The sequence below is a fragment of the Netta rufina genome (assembly GCF_964035555.1).
Source record: "Netta rufina genome assembly, chromosome: 6".
In the NCBI taxonomy this organism is placed as follows: Eukaryota; Metazoa; Chordata; class Aves; order Anseriformes; family Anatidae; genus Netta; species Netta rufina.
In genome coordinates, this window is record NC_140129.1 from 38,717,155 (window position 1) to 38,742,730 (window position 25,576).

The 25,576-nt window shown below is 51.4% G+C and overlaps 1 protein-coding gene across 3 annotated transcripts in view; it reads right to left on the minus strand.

Annotated features, from left to right (window-relative positions):
- Positions 1-25,576, minus strand: part of CACNB4 (calcium voltage-gated channel auxiliary subunit beta 4) — a gene marked incomplete at both ends in the record, with an annotated part of 61,524 nt that overhangs the window by 32,367 nt on the left and 3,581 nt on the right. For 2 of the 3 annotated variants that reach the window (XM_084289303.1, XM_084289304.1), the window contains one exon: positions 6,835-6,943. The exons of the other annotated variant lie outside the window; for it this stretch is intronic. In XM_084289303.1, coding sequence (XP_084145429.1) covers positions 6,835-6,879 — 45 coding nt within the window. Of the gene's footprint in view, positions 1-6,834; positions 6,944-25,576 lie in introns of those variants that run through there. 3 annotated transcript variants of the gene reach the window in all.

Below are 25,576 nucleotides of genomic sequence, written 5' to 3' on the forward strand. Positions count from 1 at the left end.
AGCAGATGAGGGCACCACGGATTGTTCTGGAGGATGAAATCTTACCATGGGATCTCATGACACAGGTAGCTTCATGGCTTGTTCATGGCCATAATTGATCCAGCTATTCAAAAAAATTATCCTCCAGCCTCATAACACCAGACTCAACAGCACCTACAGCAACACATATTAAAAGAAAATTGGACATTTATGGTAACTAATCCCTAATTGTGACACCACTGTACCAAGGGCAAACAGCCCGCGGGAGGACGCTGAAGGCTCGAGCCGAGCAGCGCCAGAGCCTATTTGTGGGGAAAAGGCCTGGCATGGAAAAAACAGGAAGGGACTCGCAGGGAAAACATATTTGGTTTCAGCAGAATTGTCCCAAAATAGAACGGCTCGGGGAGTTTGATTTGAAGTGTTAGCAGCTTGTTCAAACACGCGCTCCACCACTTCGGCGCTGAGCAGGATGAGACGGGGTATTTTTTCCCCATGATTTCTTCCATGTTGCTGCAATAAATCACGTCGCTGCCAGCCTGGTGGAAAAGCACAACCAAACAGCTCCAGATCTGTAATTTGTACAGCCTTTGTACTACTCCATGTTTTTAGGAGAAAAAACAGAATCATCCCCTTTGTCCTCCTCCTCCCTGGTTTCTTCGCTGTGCTGTTGGGAAAGCAGAAATCCTCCCAGCCCCAATGACCAAAGCAGAACCTGCGGGGTGCTGCTGCGCCTCCTGAAATAGTCCTAAAAAGCAATTAACCCCCTCTCTGACAGGGCCAGCTTTGGAGACAGAAGGTGCAGAATGAAGCCCTGCGCATGCACAAGGGCAGGCTCCCTGGCTTTCTCCAGCTCTCCGTGCCGGGCAGAAAAGCCTGGCTGGTGCTGGACACACGCGTGGTTCCCCAAAGAGAGGCTCAAGCTTTGGACTCAGCGCTGTGGGGCAGGCAGAAGCAGGGGGGCACACGGCGGTGATCAGGAGAGGTGATCACCGCTGTGTGATCCCAAACCCATCCCCTGCTCACGCTGAGTGCGTTAGGAACTGCAACAATTTACAGAAGGTGACCCCAAGGGGAGGGGAAGGCAGTGAAGGAGCAGGAGCCGGGAGGAGGAGGCCAGCAGTTACTCTCCAGGTGCTGCCCACGCTGTGTGTGGACACTTGCCTGTCTAACCCACCTGGCTGCCCAAATCTCCTCTCCTTTTCCAAGAACTGCTCTCCCGTGTCCTTTTTCCAGGTTTACGAAGCACACAACACAAGTTCCCTCGAAGCCAAGCACCAGAAGAGCTCCGTACACAGAGGGAGCTTCACCAGCAGTGAGTGGCGGGCAGCAAAACTCATCTGACACGCAGAGGTCTGTGACATAACATCTGAAGAGAAGCAAGATGCCCTCCAGTGATCGACCTCTTCGTCTTCCAGCAGCCTGCCTCGCCACGGGTGCACCTGAACGTGAGGACGTGCTGAAGGCCCAGCAGGAAGGAGGGGACGCTGCAGAGCGAGGCACTCCGGAGCTGGAAGCGGGGCACGGCTGGCACAAAAAGCGGCGACGAAGCACTGTGGAAAAATACCAACTGGGATCTGACGGAAGTTTGTGAGCAAATCTCCCCAGCGCTTGCAAACTCAGCATTCAGGCAGCTAAGTGGCACTTTGAAATTAATTACTGGGTTCAGAATGACCACGAGTGGCTGGCAGGCTTGTCCTGCTGGGAGAGCCATCTGCAGACACGCAAGTCGCTGGTTTTGAAACCAGGCCCTGCTGCCTCTGGAGATGCATCCTCAGCGGAGCGGACATCTAACGGCTCCACACCATGGTTCAGGGAGATAGCAAGCAGGCCGTGACACCACCAAATCCCAGGCTAAGCCTGTCCCCTCGCTGCGTGTTCTCTCTGTGATGTGCTCCTTCAGCACCAAGGGCTCCACTCCTCCCCCGGGCGCCCTTGAGCTCCGAGATCGCTGTTTGTGCTTCCCAGCAGCGGCATTTTCTTAACACCGGGATGTTTCTGGAGCAATCCACAGCCCAGGAGCAGCCCCCGTCACTTCAGTCAGACCCCGAGATCACTCAGGAGATGCCCAGAGGAGCCCCAGCACTGGGGTAAGGCCGTGGAAGGACGCACCTTGCTGCTCAAGTCGCTGTCCCCGTCAGGTGGGCTCTTGCACGCCGCTGAAGTTGAACACACAACGCCAGCTATTCCTCCTTACGTCCTTCCAGCTAGATGCCTTGAAGGTTTTCTGTTTGGTTTGGTTTAGATTTTAACGTATTTTTGCTGAAAACAACACTTCTATGGAAACAGCAGGCGGTGATTTCTAAAAAATCTTCTTCTTCCCGCAGGTTTTCTTCGCCTGCCAGGCTATCAGATCACAACACTGCACTTAGCGCACGCAAGATCTGAGTCAGGCAGAAAATCACTTTAAAAGTGAGCGCAAACATCAGCCGCTGTGACAATAGCTGGTGCTGTAGTGGCGCTAGGAAATTTTAGCAGGAAAAAATAAGCAAAACCACCCAAGCAAAGCCCCAGAGAGAAAACAAGCTGGCTTTCCAGTGGCTGCCAGGCAGCCCTTCACACACAAGGGAAGCGCTGGGAGGACGATGATTCATTAGAGGCGAGCTGTGAGGAGCTAATGGAAGCACATCTGGAACTGCCAAAAAAATGCAAATGCTCTGACTGTGTAAAAGCCAAATCTGCAGGAGAATTCAGCAGACTTCATGGACAGAGGACAATAATCTCGTGGTAACAAAGCTACCTGACAATTCCCACCTGAGACAGACTTTGGTGTGTACGTGAAGCTAAAAGCCCTACACAACCAACCAGCGAGTGGGGAACTGGCAGCGCTCTGGCACACAACCCCGCAATGACTAGGTCCTAACATTACTCAGCTTTTTTGGGTTAACCACTAGAAAACTTAACTATTCAGACGGACAAACAGAACAGCTATGCTCAAAGAGGAATGAGTGCCATCAGATGACATCTGGCACTGCAAACGCTGCTCTCACAGCTCACGAGGGCCTTACGAGACTGCCTGCCCGCTGCTCCACGCAAAGCAGGGCGGCTGCAGCAGCCTTCACCTCTCTTCTCTTGCCTTCGGTGACAAGGAAAGAAAAAGGGAAGCTCAGTGTCTCCCAGACAGCCCGCATGGCTGAATGCAGCACAGTGCCTGTGTGGTCTTACCCTGAAATTAATTGTACCTACAGCCCATGCAAGGCTTTGCGGGTGGGAAGGCTGCTCCGTGCGCTGCCCCACTGCCACAGAACCCTGCTGGGGAAGCAAAATGCACTGCCCCAGGAGCAGCCTTCATCCCTGCCTGCTAAATCTGTCAGGGCACTTCAAATGACAGCCAGATCCAGGCAACTAACTTCCAGTCCTCAGCTTGTACCAGAAGGGACCCGTGGAAACCTCGTACCCCATCAAAAATCCCACAGCTCATCTGGCAGCCCGATGAAGCCTTCTGCTTGGTCTCAGCTGCGTGTTGTGCCAGCATTTCTGTAAAACAGATCTGGTGTCACAACACTCACCGCATTAACTGGCTCTGGGATGGAAAGAGACAGACTTTGCAGGCATGGAGAACGGATTTCACAGGAGGGCACAAGTGAGTGCTTTTGACCACAGCCCGGGGCACACACGCTCTGTGGCCATGGCCCTGCTGCACCTCTCTGTTGGAGTGCCAGAGAGCAGAAGTGCTGCACATACCGGTGTCTGCCCCTTTGGAAGAGTTTTGTGCTATAACCACCAAAGTTATGGGGTGAAAAACGTTCCCACATACACATTTTCTTTCTTACGCTCAACCTACAACAGAAAAGACACGCGGGGCAAGAAGAGGCTCCCTGCCCTCCCTCAGAGACCAGAGGCACCCGCAGGAACCCAACCAGTGCTGGAATACAAACTTCCCTAGCCAGGCTCGGGTTTCTATAACCACGTTTGTCTACACAAGCAGCACTCAGAAACATGATGCATGACAGGGAGGGACGAACACCGCAGGTGAAACGCACACACAGCACGGCACGCCTCTGAAGATCAGCACCAGGGTCAGCCTCACAGGCTCCCTGTAACCACCAGAGGACTTTGGTTGCCTAGAGTGCTCTTGTGGGTCATGGCACAGATCCCACTGACAAGCGTTTATCTAACTCCCTGTGATAAGGAGTGGGAACTGGCAGGTACCTCTGAGTGGAGGGAGCACATCTCCCCGCTCACACAGCGGCAAGCAAGGAGTCCTGCTCCTCTGGTGCATGGAGAGCCCCCTCCAGCACTGGCAGCAGGAGGCAGGCTGCAGGTGCAGGGATGAAGAGCTGGAGGGAAGCCACAACAGGGCTGGAGGCAGGCCAAAAGGCTACAAGGAGTCAAGAAAATACTACGCAAGGTGCATGGGAGGCTGAGAAGCAGGAGACTAAGCTGGAGAAAAAGCAAATATGTAAAGGCAGGGAACAAAAGGAGCAGCAGAAGACAAAACCTGATGCTCTTTGCTACCCCAAGTGACAGCACGTGGAGGACAAAGGTGGCCTGGATGGAAGTGCTGACATGGCCGAGCTGGGCCACCACACGGTGCCCTGCCTCCACGTGCCAGCTTCTGCCCTGCAGCCGCTCCCTGCTCCCACCTTGTCCCTCTTAAGCTGGGCTGTGTCCTGCACACTTCTTCTGCCCAGCAATTCCTCCTGCTGGCCGGGCTGCAGCACCCGAGCTCTGTCCTTCCCCACCAGCAGAGCAAGGCTGCACCTGTGGGCATGGGGCACCTGAGGGCAGCAGCTCCCTGCAGCTCCGACAGCCACCTCGGGCACATGAACCCCCAAAATCCCCCAGATTAGACAGAACAGGGCAACAAGCAAGGCAAAAACCCACTCAGAAGATGTTTCACGCTATAAAAGCCCGAACTTTGTGTTCATTACAAGGGTATTTGTGTCCGTGAGAGTTGTTTATGTCTCTCTGCACCTCCATCCCTCAGCATGGCAGCTACTTTCTGCCTACAACCACTGGTGGTTTTTTTTCGGCTGCAGCAGTGTAATTTTCCTCCCCCAAAAAGCCTCGCACTAGCTAGCTAGTGCATCATTTACTTGGCATTAATCATCACAGCTGGTAAGACATTGTAGTACCCGTGCACACGCCCAACCCATTCCTTCTTTATACACGTAAACATGTATTTTTGCACACATTTTTCATATGCACACAAACACGCTGTAATAGCAACTTGGGTTAAAGAAAATCATCTATGCATCAATTCACTCTCAGAAAAATGACATCTTTCTTCCTGCCTTTAATAGGAAAACTTCACATGCACATTTCCAGAGTGCTCTCTCAGCAGTTACCCCGTGTATCCTCTCCCAGAAGAGCCTAGGGATACATTCAGTGCAAAACCCCAGCCTCCCCTATCTTTAAACACCACATAGCTCTCCAAAGCGAGCACATTTACCCCATTTAAGTGCCACACGCTCATTGTTCACCTTTTCTTCCAAGGTAAATGAAGAATTGCTATGTAGGACTTCTTGTGGGTGCAGCTTTGCTGTTGAAGAAGCTCACGATGGCTCAGGGAGGTCACTGCCTGTCCCCCCACGAGGTTAGCTTGAAGCAGAGCTGGAGCCAGCCAGCAGCACACATCTAATTCAGGGAAAACCTACAGCGGTTAACCCTTGATCACCAGTGCTCTTCCAGATGCTCCTTTCCCTGATTTATATTGGGAAGGAACAGGTTTGCTGCGATAAGCCCAACACAGCAGCTCACCTCTCCGTGCTATGAGAGGAACCTCAGGAAGGGAAGGTGAGCAATTTGTGGGTTTGGACCATCTACAGCAGCACCCAACAGCTACAGCACAGCTGCAGCTCCTACCCCAGCTCCACGTTTGTTCCTGGTCCTTCCAGGTCTGTGGTCAAAACTGATCTTCTGAGCCCAGCAGGCTGCCACAGCTGGACATGCCCTGGGACTTCCTTCAGAGAAAATGCCACATGCCAAATAACACAGCTGGGCTGAAAAAGGCAGCGTCAGTGTGTCAGCTTGTATTTCGTGCTAGGAACACCAGCTCGCTCTCTGCTAGTTTCTTACATCAGGCCCCCCTATAGGAAGCTGCTGTAGGTGTTTTGTAAGGGCAGCTGCCTGCTCGAGGAAGATGTGAGCTGCACCAGAGTGACTCATCTCGGTACGGTTTATTTTGTGCTAGAAGTATTTCAAGTGGCACAAGTACCCGATCACACCTCCCCATGCCTCAGGGAGCACAAACGCAGCGTGCACGCTCGTCCTGCCCCGGGTTCCTTGGCACAGCACACCTGGGCCGTGCCTCCCAACCCCTAGCACCCAGAGCAGCACCGAGCCCTCCTCAAACCCTCGCAGATATTTTCTCCTAACCTCAGGGTTAGGTCCTCAACCCTCGGTTTGCTTTTCGCTGTATTAATCCCATTACGTCTGCCCTCCCTCTGGCTGGAAAGGAACCCCCCGGTGCCCCATCGGGCTACCTGCTTGCCAGAATATGGTCTCAGCGGGCGAGCTGGGCTGGCTCAGAGCCCCAAGCAACACCGAGGTACTTATGGCATTTAAGGCAAGCGGAGGGCAGCACGAAGCAAGCAAGCACACGGGGAATTTTACCTGCTGTGCGCCTCAGCCTCGGGGTTTAGGCTCTGCGGGAGCCCTGCGCTGTTTTGAGGCTCCGCTGCCTTTTTACTCCTTAAACAGGCGGCGAGGCGCTCGGCCAGCCCCTGACCCCTCAGATTGAGCATCGCGGAGCACTGACAGGGCTACGAGCGGCCCAGCCACCCCATCGGACCCCCCAAAAACCCGGGCCCAGAGCCAGCCGCTACCACACACACCGCGCCTCAGGGCCCTCAGGGCCCGGCCGTTACGCAACGCCTCAGCCCCCGACCCCCAAGCCACCGCCGCGGCACCCACCGCCTCCGAGTCCTCGAAGCCGTGCAGGTACAAGTTGTCGTACATGGGGCCCCGCGGGCGCCGGGGGCGCGGAGCGCTGCGGCCGGGAGCGGGCGGTGCGGGGCCGGGCTGCCCTCAGGGCGCTGCGGACGCCGCCTCCCGCCGCCCACCGCCGGCACCCCCTCCGCCGGCCTCCCGCTCCCCGCGCCGCCGCGCCGCTATTGGCTGAGCCGCGCCGCCGCCGCGCCGCTATTGGCTACGACGCGCGGCTGCCGCGCTGCTATTGGCTACGACGCGCCGCCGCCGCGGAGCAACGGCCGCCGCTCGGCGCCTCAGCGATGCCCGCCCAAGCCCAGCGGGCCCCACAGGGCAGCAGCGGCGGCCGCTGTGGTGAGGGAGGCTGAGGGAGGGCGGCTGCTCGCTGTGGGGTTCATCTCCACGTCCTGGTTTAACATTGCCCCTCCGCCCTGGGAATTTTCTCCCGAGGTGATGCAGCACACAAACAAGCCCAAACCGCAATGATTAATAATAATAATAAAAAATAAGCCCTTCACTCGCGCACCCCCCGACCTGCCACCTCAGCACGCCTCCCTCCGTCCCCAGGCTGGCAGACAGCACCGAGGGACAGCCCTGTGTGAGGCAAAACAAGACAACAAATCCAGGGAAACGATTTACAACTCGCTTCCTGTTGCTAATTAAGCTAATTAGCTCAGATTTCATCTTCAGCGCAATCTGATCGAACATCTCCGTGTTGATACACACTCGCTGTCTGCCCCATTTGTTCCTTCTCCCGCTCCTCCCAAAGGCTTCAGCGCTGCGAAGTTACCACTGATCGCTTGGGAGGTGGCCAACAGGCATCTGAGGCAAAGCCAGAGGCATTCCCCTCCCCATCTTCACAACCTCTTATCAACTTCTTCAAAAATTCCCCCAAATTACGATAAATCCTATTTCCAATGTGCTGCTTCCCCTGTGCATTCTGTGCTTCTGTCCATACAAGCTCCTGGTTTGCCAAAAGCCTTTGTGTCTGCATGAACGTTTACCTCACCTGAAGTGCCTGTCAGGGTTGAGCCCTCAGGCCATGGGATCTTCCAAGGAACAGCAACATCCCCAGCCCGTGAAGGAGCTCATTGCCAGCGTTACCCGACAGACAAAACGCGAGGTGGTCACTGACGAATGTCTGACGGCTTTCCAGTGGTCCATCTCAAACAAGGGAGCACTTTTTGTCAGGAGACAAAACCCACCCCATACAACTAACATTACCTGGCTCCTTTTCCCAGCCACCACCACCAGACACCAACCCGGCCCTCATCCCACTCGCGTTATCCTCCCAGGGCCGGAGAGCACGGCCGGCATGGCTGGGGCACTTCCCACGTCTTGACCAAGGCCGTTCAGCTTTCAGTCCCTGAAATTGCCTCTAAAATTCCCTTTGAACTCCCCTAGAGGAGTTAATGGATGAATGTTTAGGACCTACACTGCGCAGCATTTCGCCCCTCCCCAGCCTGAAGATCCCTGATGTTACAAGCTTAAGGAAATAAATACATCGGTGGTAGGTGGCTATTAAAATTTAAAAGGGGAAGGAATTCCTAAGTGCAACATCAAAATCATTTGTCAGTGCAAAATAAAAGGACATGGGAAGAAAAAAAAAATTGCATCTGAGCTTCGCATAAATTTGTAATGAAATAACTTAACTCAGAAGTCAGGGGAAGAGCTGTTTGATTTCCAGCGCTTGCATTGCACGCTGTCCTTTTAAGATACAGAGGTTATTTAAAATATATATTTAATGACTCGACTTGAAAGGCTCCTAAAAGACGCTATAAAAAACACACAGCTCATTAAATAGGGATTGTACTGGAAAGATGTAAACACAAGGGATGCCCGCACGGCCCGCTTCTAGCATTTACCTTGGGTGCCTCCAGCACGGCGTGAGGGCCTCCCCGGCCCCCAAAAGAGGGGCTCCGAATCCCCCCGAGGAGCCTGGAGCTGCACCCAGCTCTCATCACCCACTGGGCACAGTGCCTGGACACGGGGACAGCCGAGCAGGGACAGTCCCAAAAGCTGGGAGAAGGTTGGAAATGGGAAGTGAGCAAGGGTTGCAGAAGGGGAGGGTATAAGGCTAAGGAAAATAATTTGAAATAATTTATTTCAGTGACAAGCCATCACTAATACTCTGTAATATGTAGTGCAGGTATCTATGCATGACTGCTGGAGCACAGGGCATTAGCTCAATAAATCACGTTATGGTTTTACAGCGAGTGATGCCATGTCCCACAAAGTCAGATCTCACCACTTCCAACTCAGAGCAGGCAAAATGGAAGGGGAACAGAAGGAAAAAACAGTTATAAGCTCAATCTTTTCTAGGTGAGCTTCCCCAAAAACAGGTCAAACAAACAAGCAAAATATCCACCACAATAATAGGTGAGGGTCACACATTAACTGAAAATTGAGAGATGAAAATCATGCCTGGCCTCCTTCTGGAAGAGCATACAGATGCTCTGGTATTATGAGGCATGGGAATTTCACTGCCTCAGGCCAAAGAGAAAGGCTCTGCTACCTGTCATCCTCAGTCTGCACTTGGCTAGCACCAAGGCAACCAGCATCCAAGAACCCATCACTCTGCGTGTCTGCGCGCTGGTGGCTGTGAGAGACCCAATGGAAACATGTCATGGATGGGTAAATGAGCTGAATTAAGTCTTTCGAAGGTCTAATCCTTTAAAAATACTTTAAATGGTGTCAGCTGATGCATTATCCATTTTGCATCACTCAATTTGCTTATGACACTAATCTTCAAAGAGTGGTAAATAGGTATTTTCAAGCAGCCTGGCCTCTACTGTTAAAGGGATTTAATCGCGGCGCAGTGCAATCTCTACGAGCGTGTGGGTTATTCCTCTCCGAGCACTGCTGTCCTCTGGTGCTCTCAGCAGGACTGCTGTGAATTAGGTTTCCTGCGGATTTGCTGCAATACCGCATGCAGGGAGCGTACCTCAGCCTTTGATCTTGGGCCACAGCTCCACGTGTTCCCAGGGGCACAGGGGATCATGAAAAAGATGCGAACAAAAGACCCCAAAATCATCCAGTTTCTACGGGACCTACCCAAGGTGCCTGCCTGCCCCACTGTGAGGAGCGCAACGAGCCCGTATGGCGTAGCAAGGAAGGCATCCTTTGGAATCACCAATCAATGCTAATTAAGCTGTTCGTGGCATTTTGAAGCAGCGTTAACACCGAGGTCAATGCTCTGTTGCACCCCGCTAGGGGATGGAGAGGCGGGGACTGAAGTTGGAATACTCCGAGCATCCCACAGACCTCCAAAATCTGCGGCTCCCTCCAAACCCGCTGATCACACCAGAGTTTATCCCCATTCTGTTTTTGGATTGGAACCAACCCTTCTGGGAGCACAAAGGGGAAAAAAAATAAAAAAGATAAATCCTCTTCGAGGCATGCATCCCTGTATTCCTGCCTATCTATTATTTAGTCGTGTCGGAGCTATCCAAACGTGGGAATACTCCTCTTCCCAGAACATGAATTTTGTACAGAGCCACGGGAAATTGTGTTTAAAGCCCAGCCTAATGATTACACAATCAAATGACAGCACTCGTGTGGTTCGTTTAGGAGATGGAGCAACGAACTATTTGCATAAACACACTGAAGGGCCATTTGAGCAAACGCACGGTGACTGGATTGCCAAGTCAAGTAAATACCTCAGCACCGCAGTGCGCAAAGCCAGGATGTAAGTCAGCAACTTCTGCCTTTTCCCTGCTTTATCAGACTTTGCTCCCACCGGGGGTTTTGCTGTGACTGATGGACCGCAGGCGGCAGGACCCCGAGCACCCTGTGCTGCGGAGAGGGGTCAGATCGACACGAATATTCACCCCGAGGCAATGAAACCCAAATATTGCCTCAAAGAAGATGGATGGAAGTTCCTTGCAGCCTCTTCCTCGTCCAACAGAAAGGTGACGATCCTGGGCTCACACCATCACTTAGGACTAATGAGATGGCATCCCTGCAGAGGTGAGGGCACGTTAACAAGAGGCATTAGCGCTTACATTAACAGCACATTTGGGTACAAACCCTCTCCTTCTAGCACACAGCAACTGCAGCATTTATCAGCACGCTTGACCCAGAACATAGCACTGGTTCTGGTCTTTCCTCACTTGCATTTCGGGACCTGTTGAAAAACACTGCGCTCCCCCACGTGACGCTGCTCCTGCTGAAATCAGCAGAAGAGCCCGAGCCTGTATTTCATTAGCATCACGGAAAAGGGCTGTCAGCATTCTCCAGCCATCCACCGAGGGCAGAAGTCGCTTCCATCACTTGGAGGGAGTCCAGTTGCTCACTCTTCTAAGTTATCTGGCACAGCCCACTTGCTCGCCCTTCTCCCTCTAAAGCAATTTATTTCTCTGCCTCTCTCCCTCTTCCCTCTGTTTTATAATACGGATTAGGTAAGCAGCTGGTTTTAGCAACACCAGCTCCTGCCTCGGGGTGGAGGAACGAATGAGCTAACCTCCTGAGATCCCCACTAACCCTGTTTTCTAACATCTCGGGAGCCGTGAGAACTGGCTGACATTTGTGGTATTTGCCTGTCCCAGAAGTTATTAGCCGGGCAAGTCTTTAGACTTCAAAAGGGAGAAGCCTTGTGGTGTTTGGGAGATGTCTTGGCACGGAGGGTTCTGTGCATTTAGAGGCTGAATTCAAAGGGAGAACTGGATGCTATGCTTTAATTCTCTGAATTTCAAGTAATAAATTAGTCTGGTAGGGTCTAATTTGGCAGTTCTTCTGGAGGAAGTGAGGTGCCACCTATTCTAAAACACATTTATCTGCCACTGTTACATAAAGGCTGCTATAATTAAAGAGAGTGTGAAGACTTCATTGTCACTTGCGCCCGATTCAAAGCACCTACAAGGAGAGGTAACTGGGCTATGTTTGCAGGTACCCTCTATATTTAACTCGTTGTGAGATTTCTCTTTCCTGCGGGCTCTATGGAGACTTGCAAAAAGCTGAGCTGTGGGAAACTCGGAACCATAGCTACAGCCTTGCGGAGCGGTTTTGATAAAGACGAGTAGATCATCTCCACCTCCCGAGGCAGATATGAATGTGCTCAGGTTTTCATAACTCCAGCCGGCCCTGCTCTAATTATGCCTTCTGCTGGTGCGCGGCGTTGAGCACAGCAAATCTGAAATGACCTGCAGAACGCTGCAGGACGTAGCCCACGGCCACGGCACCGTGTTAACCTGGGTGAACCTCTCAAAGCCTGGGAGCTTGCAATGAAGGACCTGTAGAGCAGTCCCGGTGATAGCCACGGACCCGCACGCAGCCATCGCCCTCCAGCACAACTCCAGCCACCGAGCAGACATCCAAAATGTGGTCACATCACAAAAAGACAGCTTATTTTGGGGGCTGGAGTTGGGTCATGGCTCTTTTTTGGAAGGAGGACATGGGGCTCTGTTTTCAGAGCAGACAGGCATTTTATCTCCCATGCCAGAAAACATTTTGTCCAGAGGATTAAGCGCGTGTTTTATTTCTTATTTTAAGCTGCTCTTCTCTTCTGATGACCGTTCATCAACCTCCTTAACTGCCCGGAGTGCTGATGCCGAGCGTTGCTGTATGCTTCAGACTGCAGCTGATGAAATTATGGGAAGCTATCAATAAAAGCCAATCGCTAACTTTATGGGAAGCCGCTGCTACCTCATCTAAATTCTGGAATTTAGAAGCAGCAGTGAACCTACAGCTTCTGTTCGGTGACACAAACCGATCTGCACTTTGCTGCTTCTCCCTGGGGCTTTACAGGGATGGCTTGATTAGCCCGTCATGTGTTTTTTTTTTTTTGCTTATTTATTTATTTTCTTATGCTTTATAAGCCAATTACCATACACTGCAACACAGCACTTGAATTCCATGGCAAGGGCCTACGGGAAGCTTCAGCTCGTTTCAGCAGATTTCCGTGCCGCCCATCCAAGCGGAGAACCGCATCCAGAAACAGCCGAGCAATGACGGAGCTGCCGCTTAGCCAGCTCGAGGCCCTTCAGTATTTAGGCAAGGCACTTGAGAACCAAGTTGAGGGGGAAAAAAAGAAGGAAAAAAAAAAAAGATTTGAGAATTTTACTGCCTATTTAAGTAAGAGACTTTACAGGGAAGAACTTATTCGAGAGACCTTTTCTCACCTGCCAGCGACCGTCCGTTTAGGATGTTCTCACCACCCAGGAGTACACCATAAAATTTGCGTATAAAGTCCTGAAAATAAAGGCTGCTTATCATCGTTATGGGGCTCTCCTGGAAGACGTAAGGTCTTCTCTTAATTCCTTCAGCATCTCGGCGTACTCCACACACCAGCAGCACTCTGTGAGCCCCTTTACAAATCCGAGGCAGTCAGAATGGCTAAAAATATCTCCTGCCTTTCCCTTACAGAAGAGAACAATCATCATTCTAAAATCCTTGCAGCACAGCCCGTCTCCCTGTTATGGGTACGAAAAGCCCTGTGTGTGAAGGGGGCCGGTGCACGAGGAGTTATTAAAATAAGATGGAGCAGAATCTGATCCTCTGCTTTTGGGAAAGATGTTTGAACTGATCTGTAAACCTTTACAACTCCCAGTCTGAAGCAATGCATCAGTGCACGTGCTGCCAGTGCCAGCCTGTGATAGCTGGGGGTACTTCAGAAGCTCAAACCATTTCTGATGCTCTGAGCATTTAGACAAATATCAGTATTTTTTCCCTTGCCACTTTCATGCAGTTGTTAGATACCTATTTTCCCTCATCTCTCAAATCCTACAGTGACGCACAAAAAAAAGAACAGAATGGTTGGTTTATTCCAGCCTCCGACAAGATCCTTACAGAGGCTACTTTAAAAATAAATAAAAAGAAAATCCCTAAATAGACTGCTGGGGGGAAAGTTGTGTGCTAGATCTGTCTATGAGGCAGGAAACAAAAAAGCAGGAATGAATGGAGCAGCAGCAATATTTAGGGTCTCGTATTTGCTACAGTCCAAAAAAAAAAAAAAGAGAATGAAGCACGTGCAAGGAAGTCACTTGGGAGTGAGTGAGGAAAAATTCAGCTCAGACAGCTAGGCTTGACAGAGATACAAGCAGAAAACAGAATATTGTAATGGGAGCTGCCCAGAATAATAAATAATGGCAGTTCTGCCATCTCTGCCCATAATCACTGCGAGCGATACAGATAAAGCAGCAGATCAGAACCATGTGTTCCCGGAGCTTAATTCAATATCCAGAAGAGGGAGCACGGAATTAAATGGCTACAAAAGTCAAAACTGATAAGAGGAAATATTTATCCAAAGAAATCCAGAGCATTAAAATAAATGATGGAGCCCGAAGCTTGTAGCACTTCGCCCTAACCAGGAAAGGATCCGGCGTTTATTTGAACCCTGCAGCCGCTGCAGCTCAGCAAAATGAGAAGAGATGGCACAAACCCTGCTGTCGGCCGGGATCCCTCGGCAGGGCCAGGCTTAGGGAGAGACCCAGCACTGTGGGCAGCTGATTCTCTCCCTGGTTGCTCATTGACTTTATTCTCCCGGAATACTTGCCACGTGCTGCTGGAGGAGACTCAGAGTCAGGCTCCTCCAAACTGGGAGCTGCTGATCCCACGGCACTCCGACAGCGCAGCCTTTGGGCCCCACGCCTGCCAGCACGGCTTTCAGCCCTGCTGCAGGGAGGAGAAACCCGTTCTGCTCCAGGTCAGAGCAGAAGTTATGACTTGAACCCTCATCACTGCTACTAAACCTTATCCTGCAGTGACACATCACCCGTCTTGGAGGGAATATTGCTGCCACCTCTTGGTTCAGCAGGATAATAAGAGCAGAGGAAGATTACTGACTGCTGCTCTGCACATGGGGCACCCGAGCAGCTTCCCTTCATCTCCCCCACACCACTGGAAACCTCTGGTTTTAGGATGGCTTTCAAAAACGAGCTGGTACTAGGGCAATCTGATGTTACTTCTGTTGACCTTGACTGTCAAGTCTTAGGCCAAAGAATTTCACCTGTGCCCCCCAGCCCCGCACCAAGATCTGCAGTTTTGTGTTGGAAAGAATTACACTGGGCTGACAGGAGTTGCTGCCAGGAAGGCACCTGGTTTTCACTTGAAAACATCAGGAAAAAGGTGAGCTCGCTGCTGAGGCTGCCATCCAGCCTCTGCTCTGGGGAGAAGCTGCCGGCCGTTGTGTTAAAGCACCCCGAGCAAAGCCTATGAAGGTAGTTTAAAAAAAAAAAGTTAAAAACAGTTTATAAATTCAATCCTGTGCGGGCAGATATTGCAGCAGCAGCACAACCAGCAGCAGCCCCAGGGCTGGGAAGGGCCCCTGCAGCAGCTGACAGCACTACGCAGTGTCGAAAGCTGGGGCACTGTGCACAAGTTCAGTCCAGCAGCCTTACAGGCTCAGCCGTGGACAAATAAAAATAAAAGGCTATTTATTAAACATGCTTAGTGTTTCTCACAGTGGCAGGAAACAAGCATGAAGGATTAAATAGCTCCTTTTGTCAGCGGGCTCGCTCCTTCCCACACACGTACGCTCCGCTCTCCCCAGTGGGTCTGAAAGCCCCGAATTCTGCATGCAGCTGATTCAGTTTTATTCATCTTGTGAAGAACCCACCTAAAACTGAGTATCTAGCTCAAGAAGTGAAGCCTGATGGGCCTGATACATTCGTAAGAACGTTTCCTTAAAATGCCAAATGTCTTTCTTTTATGCAGATCATAGAGCAGACATTTGGATGCCTTTATCTTACCCGAGCAATGATGCAGGAGTAGTGAAAATATTCTGTCTACCTGCAGCTCATTTCCCTCTTCCTTCCGAGTGTTACCAGCCAGTAGCTCCCAACGTTCCCCCACCTTGCCACCATCCATGATACAGACCAAAACGCCGATTTTCAGAAATGGAGAAGCTGTTTCCAGAAAAAGCTTTTGTTGTATGAAGAGCGGTAGGCACGGTTTGCCAACCACAACCAGCAAACAGCCTGAAAGTACCCTCAGACGCCAGCCTCACCTTCCCAGGGAACTCACCCTGCAGCCAGCCTGCTCGTTAGCCCCTTAGTGCAATTAATGCCCCCAGCTCCCCAGGAGGAGCCCTCTGGCCTCCCCCTGAGCCCCAAAAGCCATGATCACCTTTACAGGGCGAGGAAGCCGTTTGGCTGTGCTGGCAGTGCTGTGACACCTCGTGCTTTGCTTAACGCTTGTCTCTGGAGGAAGGACAACACAAAAAAAAAACATAAAATCAGCTTTAATTCCAAATTCCTGGCCAACACAGCTGGGGGGAACCACCCACAAAACTCAGAGCTGCAGAGCCCCTTGAACCAAGCATCGCTACGTGCACTGCCATCAAGTGACACCAAAGCAGCCCTTCTGGTATGAAGCAGCCAGCTTTCTCTTCCTATAGCCTGCACCAGTTAACAAGGGACACAAACCTGGTTTTCTGCTGCTACGTGGCCTTCCACTGCTATTCTGAATGTGGGTTACCATGGCAATCGGCAGAACCCGGCACGGATTTGTTTCGTCAGACTTGCTGCACAATTCGGGGCACCCAGCTAAATACTAGCCTACTATTTCCTCCAGACACACTGGGAAGGGGAGCTTCCATGAAGCTCACGGTTTCACGAACAAACCCTCACAAAATGTGACAGATTAAAGCAATTGCCATTATTTAGAACCGAGTTTAATTCCACGAGCACGTAGGAGTGTTTACTGGGGTTTCAGGACTCCAAACAACTCCAGCTTTGGAGAATCTTCAGCATTGCCTCCGTGCTCCCCATGCCTGGGGAGGAAGCAGGGAATCACGTACCCGCACTCGCTGCCCGGGGCTTTGAGAGCAGCCAGTGCGGGACCCACAGAGGTCCCACAACCCTGCCCCATACCTGGGAGATGCTGTAAATGCTGTGGGCTGCCCCAAAAACGCACACAGCTGGAAAGCACGGAGCAACAGGGCTCACAAATGCCCAGGCAAAAGCTGGGTGCAGCACCCAAAGCTTTGGGCGCAGCACAGCAAGGGATGGGGCCGCTGCCTGCTGGCAAGTTACCCCTCCAGGACTGTTTTGTGGTTTAATATGAGGGTTCTCACAATTTCCTATTGCCAGAACAGCAGGAGCAGGATAATTTGCATTAGCAAATCTAGGTTTCTTTGCCTTTTTTTTTTTTTTTTTTTTGATAACTGAAAAGCCAAGAGTTTATACTTTAAAAAAAAAAAGATCCGGTTTAAGTTTACATAACTCCAGCTCTCAGCAATGCCACCGGTTTAGTGGTAAATTACACGTGTATTTGCGGCCTGATAGCATGGGATTTTCTTCTTCTGGAAGTGTGAGCTGTAATCCCAACCCCCTGTGCTCGGGACAAACCTTCCTTGTGCCGCTGTGTGAGCGCAGCACCGCGCAGGGCACCCAGCCGGCCACAGCTCTCCCCTTGGCCTCGGCGGGGTGCTGAGGCTGGTCCTCTCCAGCTCCTTCCACACGAAGTACTTTGAATCGTGCCCAGAACTTGTGAACCATCTACATCCACATTTTGTGGCTTGACAGGATGGGAAATATTTAATTTAGGAAGTTAGCAAATGCTTTGTAATTTTTTTATTTGTCTTGTGCATTGCACAGCTGTAAATTCAAAGCAAGAGCCAGGGCTTGTGCCCTCGGCTCCAGAGACCAGAAAGCAAATTCCAGGATCTTGAGACTGCTGAAGAGCAGCTTGAGCTAATTCCTGTCTCCTGAGCTAACCTGAGCATCCGATCACACATCCAGCACCACAAATTACACCCCAAAACAAACCAGCAGGAGCAGCTCTCTGGAATTGAACTGTCTCGGGCTGGTGATGCTCGACTCTGAGCCAAGCCCTTTCCTGAGAACTTGAAAGCTGTGAAGATGGCCTTGAATTCCCCGAAAGGACACAGGCTCCAGGGCTCCGGCTGTGTGCTCGGTGAGGAGGGGATCGCAGCAAGCCGCAGTGCCAGCCCCATCGTGTGGCCTCGGCCAGAACTGCACGATTTTAGCACACCCAGCAGTCATCCAGCTTGGTCCTGCAGCTTCATCCTGCCTGGAAGGCTAAGGAAGAGATTTGGGAACAGATCCCCAAGGACTACACCCCAGCTGGGGATTTGGAGGTGAGCCCCACAGGGCTAATTAACAGGCGCTGTCCTGAAGGCGGGTGCCGGAAGGCAGCACCCCTCTGAGCCAGGCGTCTCGTCCCGGGGAAGGGATGCTCAGCGCCAAACCTGCCTGAGAAGAAAGCACGGGTTGAACCTGCTGAGGAGAGCAAGGGGATCCAGCTCCAACACCACAAGCTTCGGAAAAACCAAGTGGGATTAAGGCTGGAAGTTATTCGCAGCTGGGCCAGCACACCTTCAGCACCGCGAGGAATTACAGACACAGACGATGCCGGCTGAGGAACAAGAGTGGGAAAAGCTGGCCACAGTGCTCCGAGCTGCCTTTTCCCACACCCAAAACCAAGAAAATGAACAAAAATCGGGAACTGCTGGAGGTGAGAAGTGTCCCAGAGCACGCTGGAGCCTGAGACCCAAAAGCTAAAGCAGCAAGTTGAGGCAGAGCAAGAAAGAAATCATGAAAGCGCCAGCCAGCAGCACAATGAAATTTGTACAGAATGAGGCTATCAGGAAGTGGAAAAATAGAAATTGGCCAGCCTGTGGCTGGTGGGCTTAAGAGCAATTCACACGTATATTAAGAACAGAACATTAAATATGTTGTAAAAGGCTTCGGGTGTAGCTTCTGCAACTGTAAAAGTGATAGCGGTGACACGGAGGTGAAAGGAGCGCTACCGCAGAGCAGACACGGCTATCAACAAGAGCTGTTCTCCTGTATTTAGAGGTAAATAATGTGACATTCACATCTAGCAGTTCCAAATGCCTTTTCCTCTATGAATAAGAATGAAAGAAAAGTAACAACAATCATTAATTTTGGGGTTGTCATACACAATGTTCACCCAGACGTGCTACTAAAACTGGCTGAGGAGCTCTCCGAACTGTTAAAAATTGACGGCTTATTTTTAAGTAAGCCTTGAAACGCTGAGGAACTTCCAAAGGACGAGGAGTGAGGCAGCAGCGTGTAAATGCTGAACCTGTGCTGTGTCGCTGGCACCCCTTAGCACACTGCTGGGCAGCACGGTACGTTGGCCATCCTCGTGGAGCCCTTCCAGGCCGAGCTGCAAGCTCCGGCACTACCAACAGCCTACAGATCACCAGAAGGCTTCACGAGACCAGACTACACAAACCCGAGTTTTTCTAACCTCATTGCTTAGGAAATCTGAACCAGCAACTGCATCATTCCCCAGCCAGCTGGATTTCGTTTCCCCGTTGCACACCAAATTGCTTCAGGGGCCGTTCCCACAAGCGGTTTTTCCTTCATTTATCACAGTGTGGACGTGCAGGGGCAGCAAACTTCAGTTTTAGTGCCAATGGCAGGCAGGGGACACAGACTCTGCGTTACTGGCACAGGCAGTCCTGCCTGTTTCGCCATGGAAGAAGCTCAGTGATTTCAGCAGGAGCAGGACAGAGCAAAAGAGATTTGGCCCCAGGTATTCAATCGCTGGTTGCTTAGGTGCAGCAAAGGAAAAGAAATACTGTGCTTAAAAAAATAAAGCAGAAAAGGAAAAATAAATCCTCAAGAAATTATACATGAGGCCTGCTCTGCCCCTCTGTATATAGGGTCACTCCTGATACACGGTAAAACACACCGTGTCTCTCTCCAGCACCCTGAAATCCCTTTTCCTCATCTGTCCAAACGAGAAGCTGCCCTCCTCGCCAGCTGAAGCCCCCACAGCCGCAGCCTCGTGCCGCCGTGCTCCCCAGTGTGCCCACGCTGCTGCGCCCACACCTTCACTGCCACGAAAATCACACTTCTCCCAGCTTGCTCCTTCTCTAAGGCGCCACATCCCCGTAGCAGGCTGATTTCAGCCCCAGAGCTGTTTCATCTCCTCGTCTTCCGTGAATCCTTCACCTCTCGGGTCCTCCTCTGTGCACTGTTGCTCCCCTCCAGAAGCACCCCGTGGCCGTGGTGCTCGCAGCCTGTCTCACAGCAGGACCAGCCTTCTTTCCTTTCTTCATCACCTTCTTATTGCTGTGCTCAAAGAAAGGTTTCTCTCTGCCCTTCACCCAGGGGTGAAGGCTACAGCCCTGAGGACTCCGATGGCTGTAGCTTGCAGGGAGATAACCCAAGAGGCAGCTGCATCCCCACGAGCACGCCTGTATTCACATGTACCCTTACTACAGCTGCCAAGGGATCTCTCCAGAGAGCTCCGAAGCACGAGATGCGAGCTCTCACGTGGGAGTGCTCTGGGAGGAGGAGTAAATTTAGGAGCCCCTCTTCAGAGCAGGGTCTTCGAAGCACAGGTCTGTCGTGAGGAAAATAAAGAAACATCCGGAGCTGCGCGTTCAGCAGGAGTTTACAGCTGATCTAAAAATAAAGGTGGGGCAAAAGGGAGACATTTGAGTCAATGTATGTACTGTAGAAATTTAGGGCATGATTCATTAGCCAAAAAAATCCGAACACCCTCTGCAGCTATTTTCAAGGAGGTACATGCATAATTTATGTGGAACACGAGTGGGCTGCGATTTCCCCCACACTGCTTCTGCATAAATTACACCGGCTTGTAATTCATCACACTTCTGTTTTCCTGCATGTAAGCGGTAACCTCTCATTTCACCAGCACGGAAAGCAGAGGCATCTGCCAGGAGGACGGTGAGGCACTCGCAGGTGAAACCGCTGCGGGTTTGACACGTGTGCATGGTCCCAGGCAAGTGGGAAAGGGACAGCTCACGGCGTGGGGACCCTTCACTGCTGTTTCGTTGCTGATTCCCAGAGTTAACGAAGTGCAGAAGTCTCTCTAAGCCACTCTCAGAGAGGACCCGAAGCACAAGATTGCACAAGGTTTAAAACACCAGGAGATTTGTCACGGAGGGATGTCAGCTGCTCAGTCACTTCTTAATGGTCTAAATCAGAAAAATCCCAAAGTGCATCAAATGAAGAAATAAAACCCCTCGGCTTCTAGCAAGGATGAAACCTGCCTGAACCCAAAACGCAGAACAAAAGCTCTGTTAGGAGCAACCACACAATTCACGGAGCAGAGCACAAAACCTTGCAGAAGCCTTGTGATGCGAGCAGCAAGAGGGCCTGGATGGAGGGCGCGGTGCTCCACGGGCAGCAGCCGGCCCCGTTGTGCAGGGAACGCCTCCACGAGCAAAGACAGGAAAAGCAGAAAATGCAGAAAATGTGGTGATTGTGTAAGAAATTATAATACGAAATAGGAAGCTTGCACAGAGATGCCCACCAGGGACAGCAGCACCCTTCTGTACCTCCATGTCTGACAAGAGAGGACCCGGCCTTAGGAATGGAGTGGCAGAGGGACGGGTAGGGATGAAGGCACAGCAGGGACACACCACGTCCGTGCCACTCTTCACACTCTTCTTGGGGAGACAATCAGCCTACAAAGTACTTCCTTCAGCACCTGTCATGAGAGGCAAGTTCATTAAAACATCCCCAGGAAGGCAGGCCTGGAAATGCAGTCAAACACACGGGTGTGCTCTGCCTGGCACTGCTGACATCATTTTACCTTTTTAAACGCACTTTCCTGCTCTGAAAATCGTGTTTGACAGCAAAAGCTGCCTGCCTCCTGATCACTGCTAAGAATAAAGCACCCGCACCCAAGTGTCCTCTCCTGTACCACAACTTGAGGTCAGCTCGCCATTAACACTGCCAATTCTTGCTCTGGCTGAAAAGAATGGAAGAAAAAAATAAAGAGGAATGCAAAACCAGAAATGAACGGCCAAGAGCTGCCTGTATCTTCCATCTCCTGCATCTCACATGGGCAGTCCCCTGCCACACAGCCTCCTGTAAGCAGGCAGCACACCCTGAGCCCCCAACGAGGAGGAGTAAAGCTGGAGAAGACAGTAATTGTGCAACGTTTCCCATTCTGAAAAGTCTCCACTAAGGTTTTTTGTTCGTACGCTCCTTGTTCTGCAAACCAGCCAGGGACATGTTCTGCCCCTGCTTCTCAATCTCTCTTTTCTCCTCTCCTTTTTTCCTCTGCCCCCATTTTTATTTGTTTTTAAACTTTTCCTCATCCCTTCACATCACTCCACGACTTTGATGGTGGCACCCCATGGACTGGGCAGCCCTCATCAACCAGGAAGCAGTCAGTTTTAAGAGAGAAATGCAGGATACGACACACACAGACACAGAGAGAACAACATTTCTAGAAAGAAAACAACAACAAAATATCCCGGAAGGTCCACAGTGAAATTTAAAGCAGTTCATTACATCAGGATTTGCTGGATTGGGCAGCCCCAGTCCCAGCAAGCTGCAGAGGATGCGGGATGATCGGCCGGCGGGCAGGTTAATGCGCCTCGGGACATTGACCCCACCTGGCCATTAATCCTAAGAAGTGGCTTTTGTGCTGAGGTTTTCTTTTTTATTCTTAATAATTTCAAAAAGGATAAAAGAGGGGGAAAAAAGAACGGCAGCTGATGAAACTTCTCCTAACGAGGTGGCTGGCCATGGAGCTGAGGTGGATGGAGGCGGTGGTGGTGCGTTCTCCTCGAAGCACCAGGCCGCCGTGTAACAAGCACGGGGCTGGAGCCCCATGCAATCATCTCGGCTTCCTCCACATTCAGCACAGACAATCGCAGCGCGATTGCGTTCGACACGAGCTCCCGGTGTCCATAGAAACTGCCTGACAGCACCCGCAGCCCTCCCGAAAGCCACTCTCCTTCCCCACGCGGCGCTGCGAGCCCCGGCCCTGGCTGCTGTGTGAGCTGCTGCCCCGTGGAGGACACGGCGGGGGAACAACCCCAGGGCACAGAGGCCGTGGCCAGGACACCGAAGGCCAGGGGAAGGCTCAGGGCTCCTGGGGTGCTGCATCTCTGAGCCCCCGTGGAGGATTTTCACCTGGTTGCCCACCCAGCAGCACGCAGCGGGTGCTGCCCTCGTGTCCCAAGGGGTTCTGCACCTCCTGTGTCACCGAGACACCACCGTGGGATAAGGGGAAGGCATTTACAGGTCACGCCGGGAGGATACGTGGAGGCAAACACCCACCCCATGCACAGAGACGGGCAGCTCCCAGCCACGGGGAATTTTGGACGGGGAAGAGCCAAACCCTAAGTTTTTTTATCCGTACCTACGCTGCCTCTGCTATTAATATCTGACTTCTCTCGTGTGACTTTAGGCTATTTTAAAAATGAAACCTTGTTCCCATGGAGACAGTAAGCCGGCCAGCACATCTGCTGGAGAAGAGGGGATACAATTTTTAAGTGAGATTTGAAAGGTTTGGGCTTCCAGGAAGCTGTGCCAGCGGCTCCACCAAGCACCCAGAAGGGACGCTGTTGGTGTAAGGAGCTGTCCCCTACACCATCTCCCTCCCCTACACCATCTCCCTCCCCTACACCATCTCTGATGCTCTCGTTCCTCAACCCACCCTCCCCGCCACGTGCCTTGCTTCTCATTAGAGAGCTGCTCGTTAGCCGAGTGTAACGAACCTGCCTCGACAGCTCCTAGGTGGCCCTGCACAAACCCAGACCCCACAGCTCGGGGATCTCCTCGTTTATTTATCAGCACCACGCAGTCACGATGGTGGCTTGCTTGCAAACAACGACAGAAATCCTTTTCCTTTTCCAGCGGAAGACTTAATGGGAGCATAATTTGAGATTCAATTAGCGCGTTAAGAAGCATTCAATTAAGCCTCCCGGTGACACAGAGACAGATGAGGAACCGAAACTCGCGGGCAGCCTGCTGGCTTCCTCGCGGTGACAGCAGGACTACAGAGGGAAGCCACATTTCCTATGCTCCGCTTCCCAAGAGGAAAAGCCACAGAAGTTTCCCTCTGCTGCCACTTCAGACTGGTGAAGCTTGCCCCACAGCCACCCCTAACCCAAAAACCCAACCACGGCAGGATTTTGGGAGGCAGGGATCAAGGCAGCCCCGTGCCAAAGGACAGCACTTGTACGTGGGACAGCCAAACCTCCTGCTGTGCCCGACACAGAGACCAAGAAAGGAGGATGCTCCGAGGGACACTCCAAGTCCGCAGGAGAGGTTAAACCAAAGTCAGCAGGGATTTATCAGGGTTTGAGTTAAAAGTTGCACCAGCTAAGCACGGGGATTTGAGAACAAAGGCGAGTTAAAACAATGCCACCCTGCCACGAAGACGAGCCTCGCGTTCTGTGGAGATGGGGATGAATCTTTTATTCACCTGTCAAACGCTTTAACAGCTTCTAAATGCTGTATAGAAAAAAAAAAAATAATGATCCAGCCCTGTGTCGAAGGCATAATCAGATTCCATGACAGTAAGTTATATTTTAGAAATTAATGACTCATCGTAGAATTGAGCTCATCCTGGTAAATCACAGAGATTCTGATCTGCTCCTTGCAGATCTGTGTTTTATCAATCTAAGCAGCATTGGGGTGTGAGAAATGCCTGGTTTGCTGCACATCTAGACTGGGCTGGACACTCAGCATCACCCACCTACCACTATCAGGAATCGGTGTTACAGAAGACCAAGGTCTCAAGGTCATCCACTGATGGCTCACTACATCCTCAGGAAAATGGCTTTAAAACAAGAATTGAAGGGAAAAAAAGTTTACGAGAAGATCACTGCATCTGCCTAGGTACATCGCTGATCGGCAAGGACCAAAATGAATTCCTCTCACCCGGGAGCAGGGATGAGATTGCTCTCAGTTCGGCAGCAGATCCCAGCACAGGCACCCTCCCACCCAGGATCACCACTTTACAGCACAGTCAGCAAATACCATCAACTGAAAAGCTCCAAATTGCACTTCTGGCCATGCAATGCTCTTGCAAAGTGCTGGTGCACAGCACTCAGCTGGCATTTTCCTGGGCAGATGACTGAACTCGCGTGCTTCCCAGCTGAGAAGACACCTGGGATGGCAACTGGGTGCTTGGTTATGTGTCGTGTGTGCTGAGGGAAAGGCCCTCAGATGTTATCAACACCACAAAGGGCTCAGATGCCCTCAGGGCTTCCCAAATCTGATACACAAAAACTACTTTGTCTTGTCTGAACAAAGAGACGACTGAACGTGGATGCCAGCATCCAGCTAGAGCACACCGCCTGGTCCCGCAGGGAGAACACCACAATCGCGTGTCCAGAGGCAGAGGAAAAAATAACCTGGAAACAAAGCAACAAAACCCTTCTGAGAGATATTCACTCTTTTTTCAACCATTAAAAACGTTGCCGTGGCTTAGGAGATGGTCAAACAGCAGAAGATTTTCCTGTTTCCTTTTCCTCTCAGTATTACAGATGAAAAAGCAGCAAGCACAAGTGCTACCAGGGATGCAACGCGGGGTTTAACTGTCTTAAAAGAAAACCAACTTTAACTTCTACTATATTTAAAAAATAATCAGAAAAAAAAAAAAATCAGAAATAAAATTATGTCTAAATATGGCTTTACGTAGCCGGATGTGCTTGGAGTGGACAAGTACACTCCACCTGAAGTCTCTGGCAAAAGGTGAAGAGAATTTCCACGGACTGCTCTCTAGTCCAGTTACACAGACGGAGCCGTTTGCTGTGCTTCTCCTCCCCAAATTGTACCAGCACACACACAGGCTGCAGTGACTCCTGGCACACGCAGCTGGCAAGGAGGAGGTGCAGTCTCTGCCCCGCCAGCCAAGCCAGGACCCCCTGCAGCAAGGGAGCAGCCCCTGGGGCACTTCACTTGACAAGATTTTGGGCAACTTCTGTTGTTGTTCGCAGGTCACCCAACTTCTCCCAATGGAATTACTTGGAAGAAAGCACAGGCAGCGAGAACGCTGCTACCAGAAGTCAAAGGAG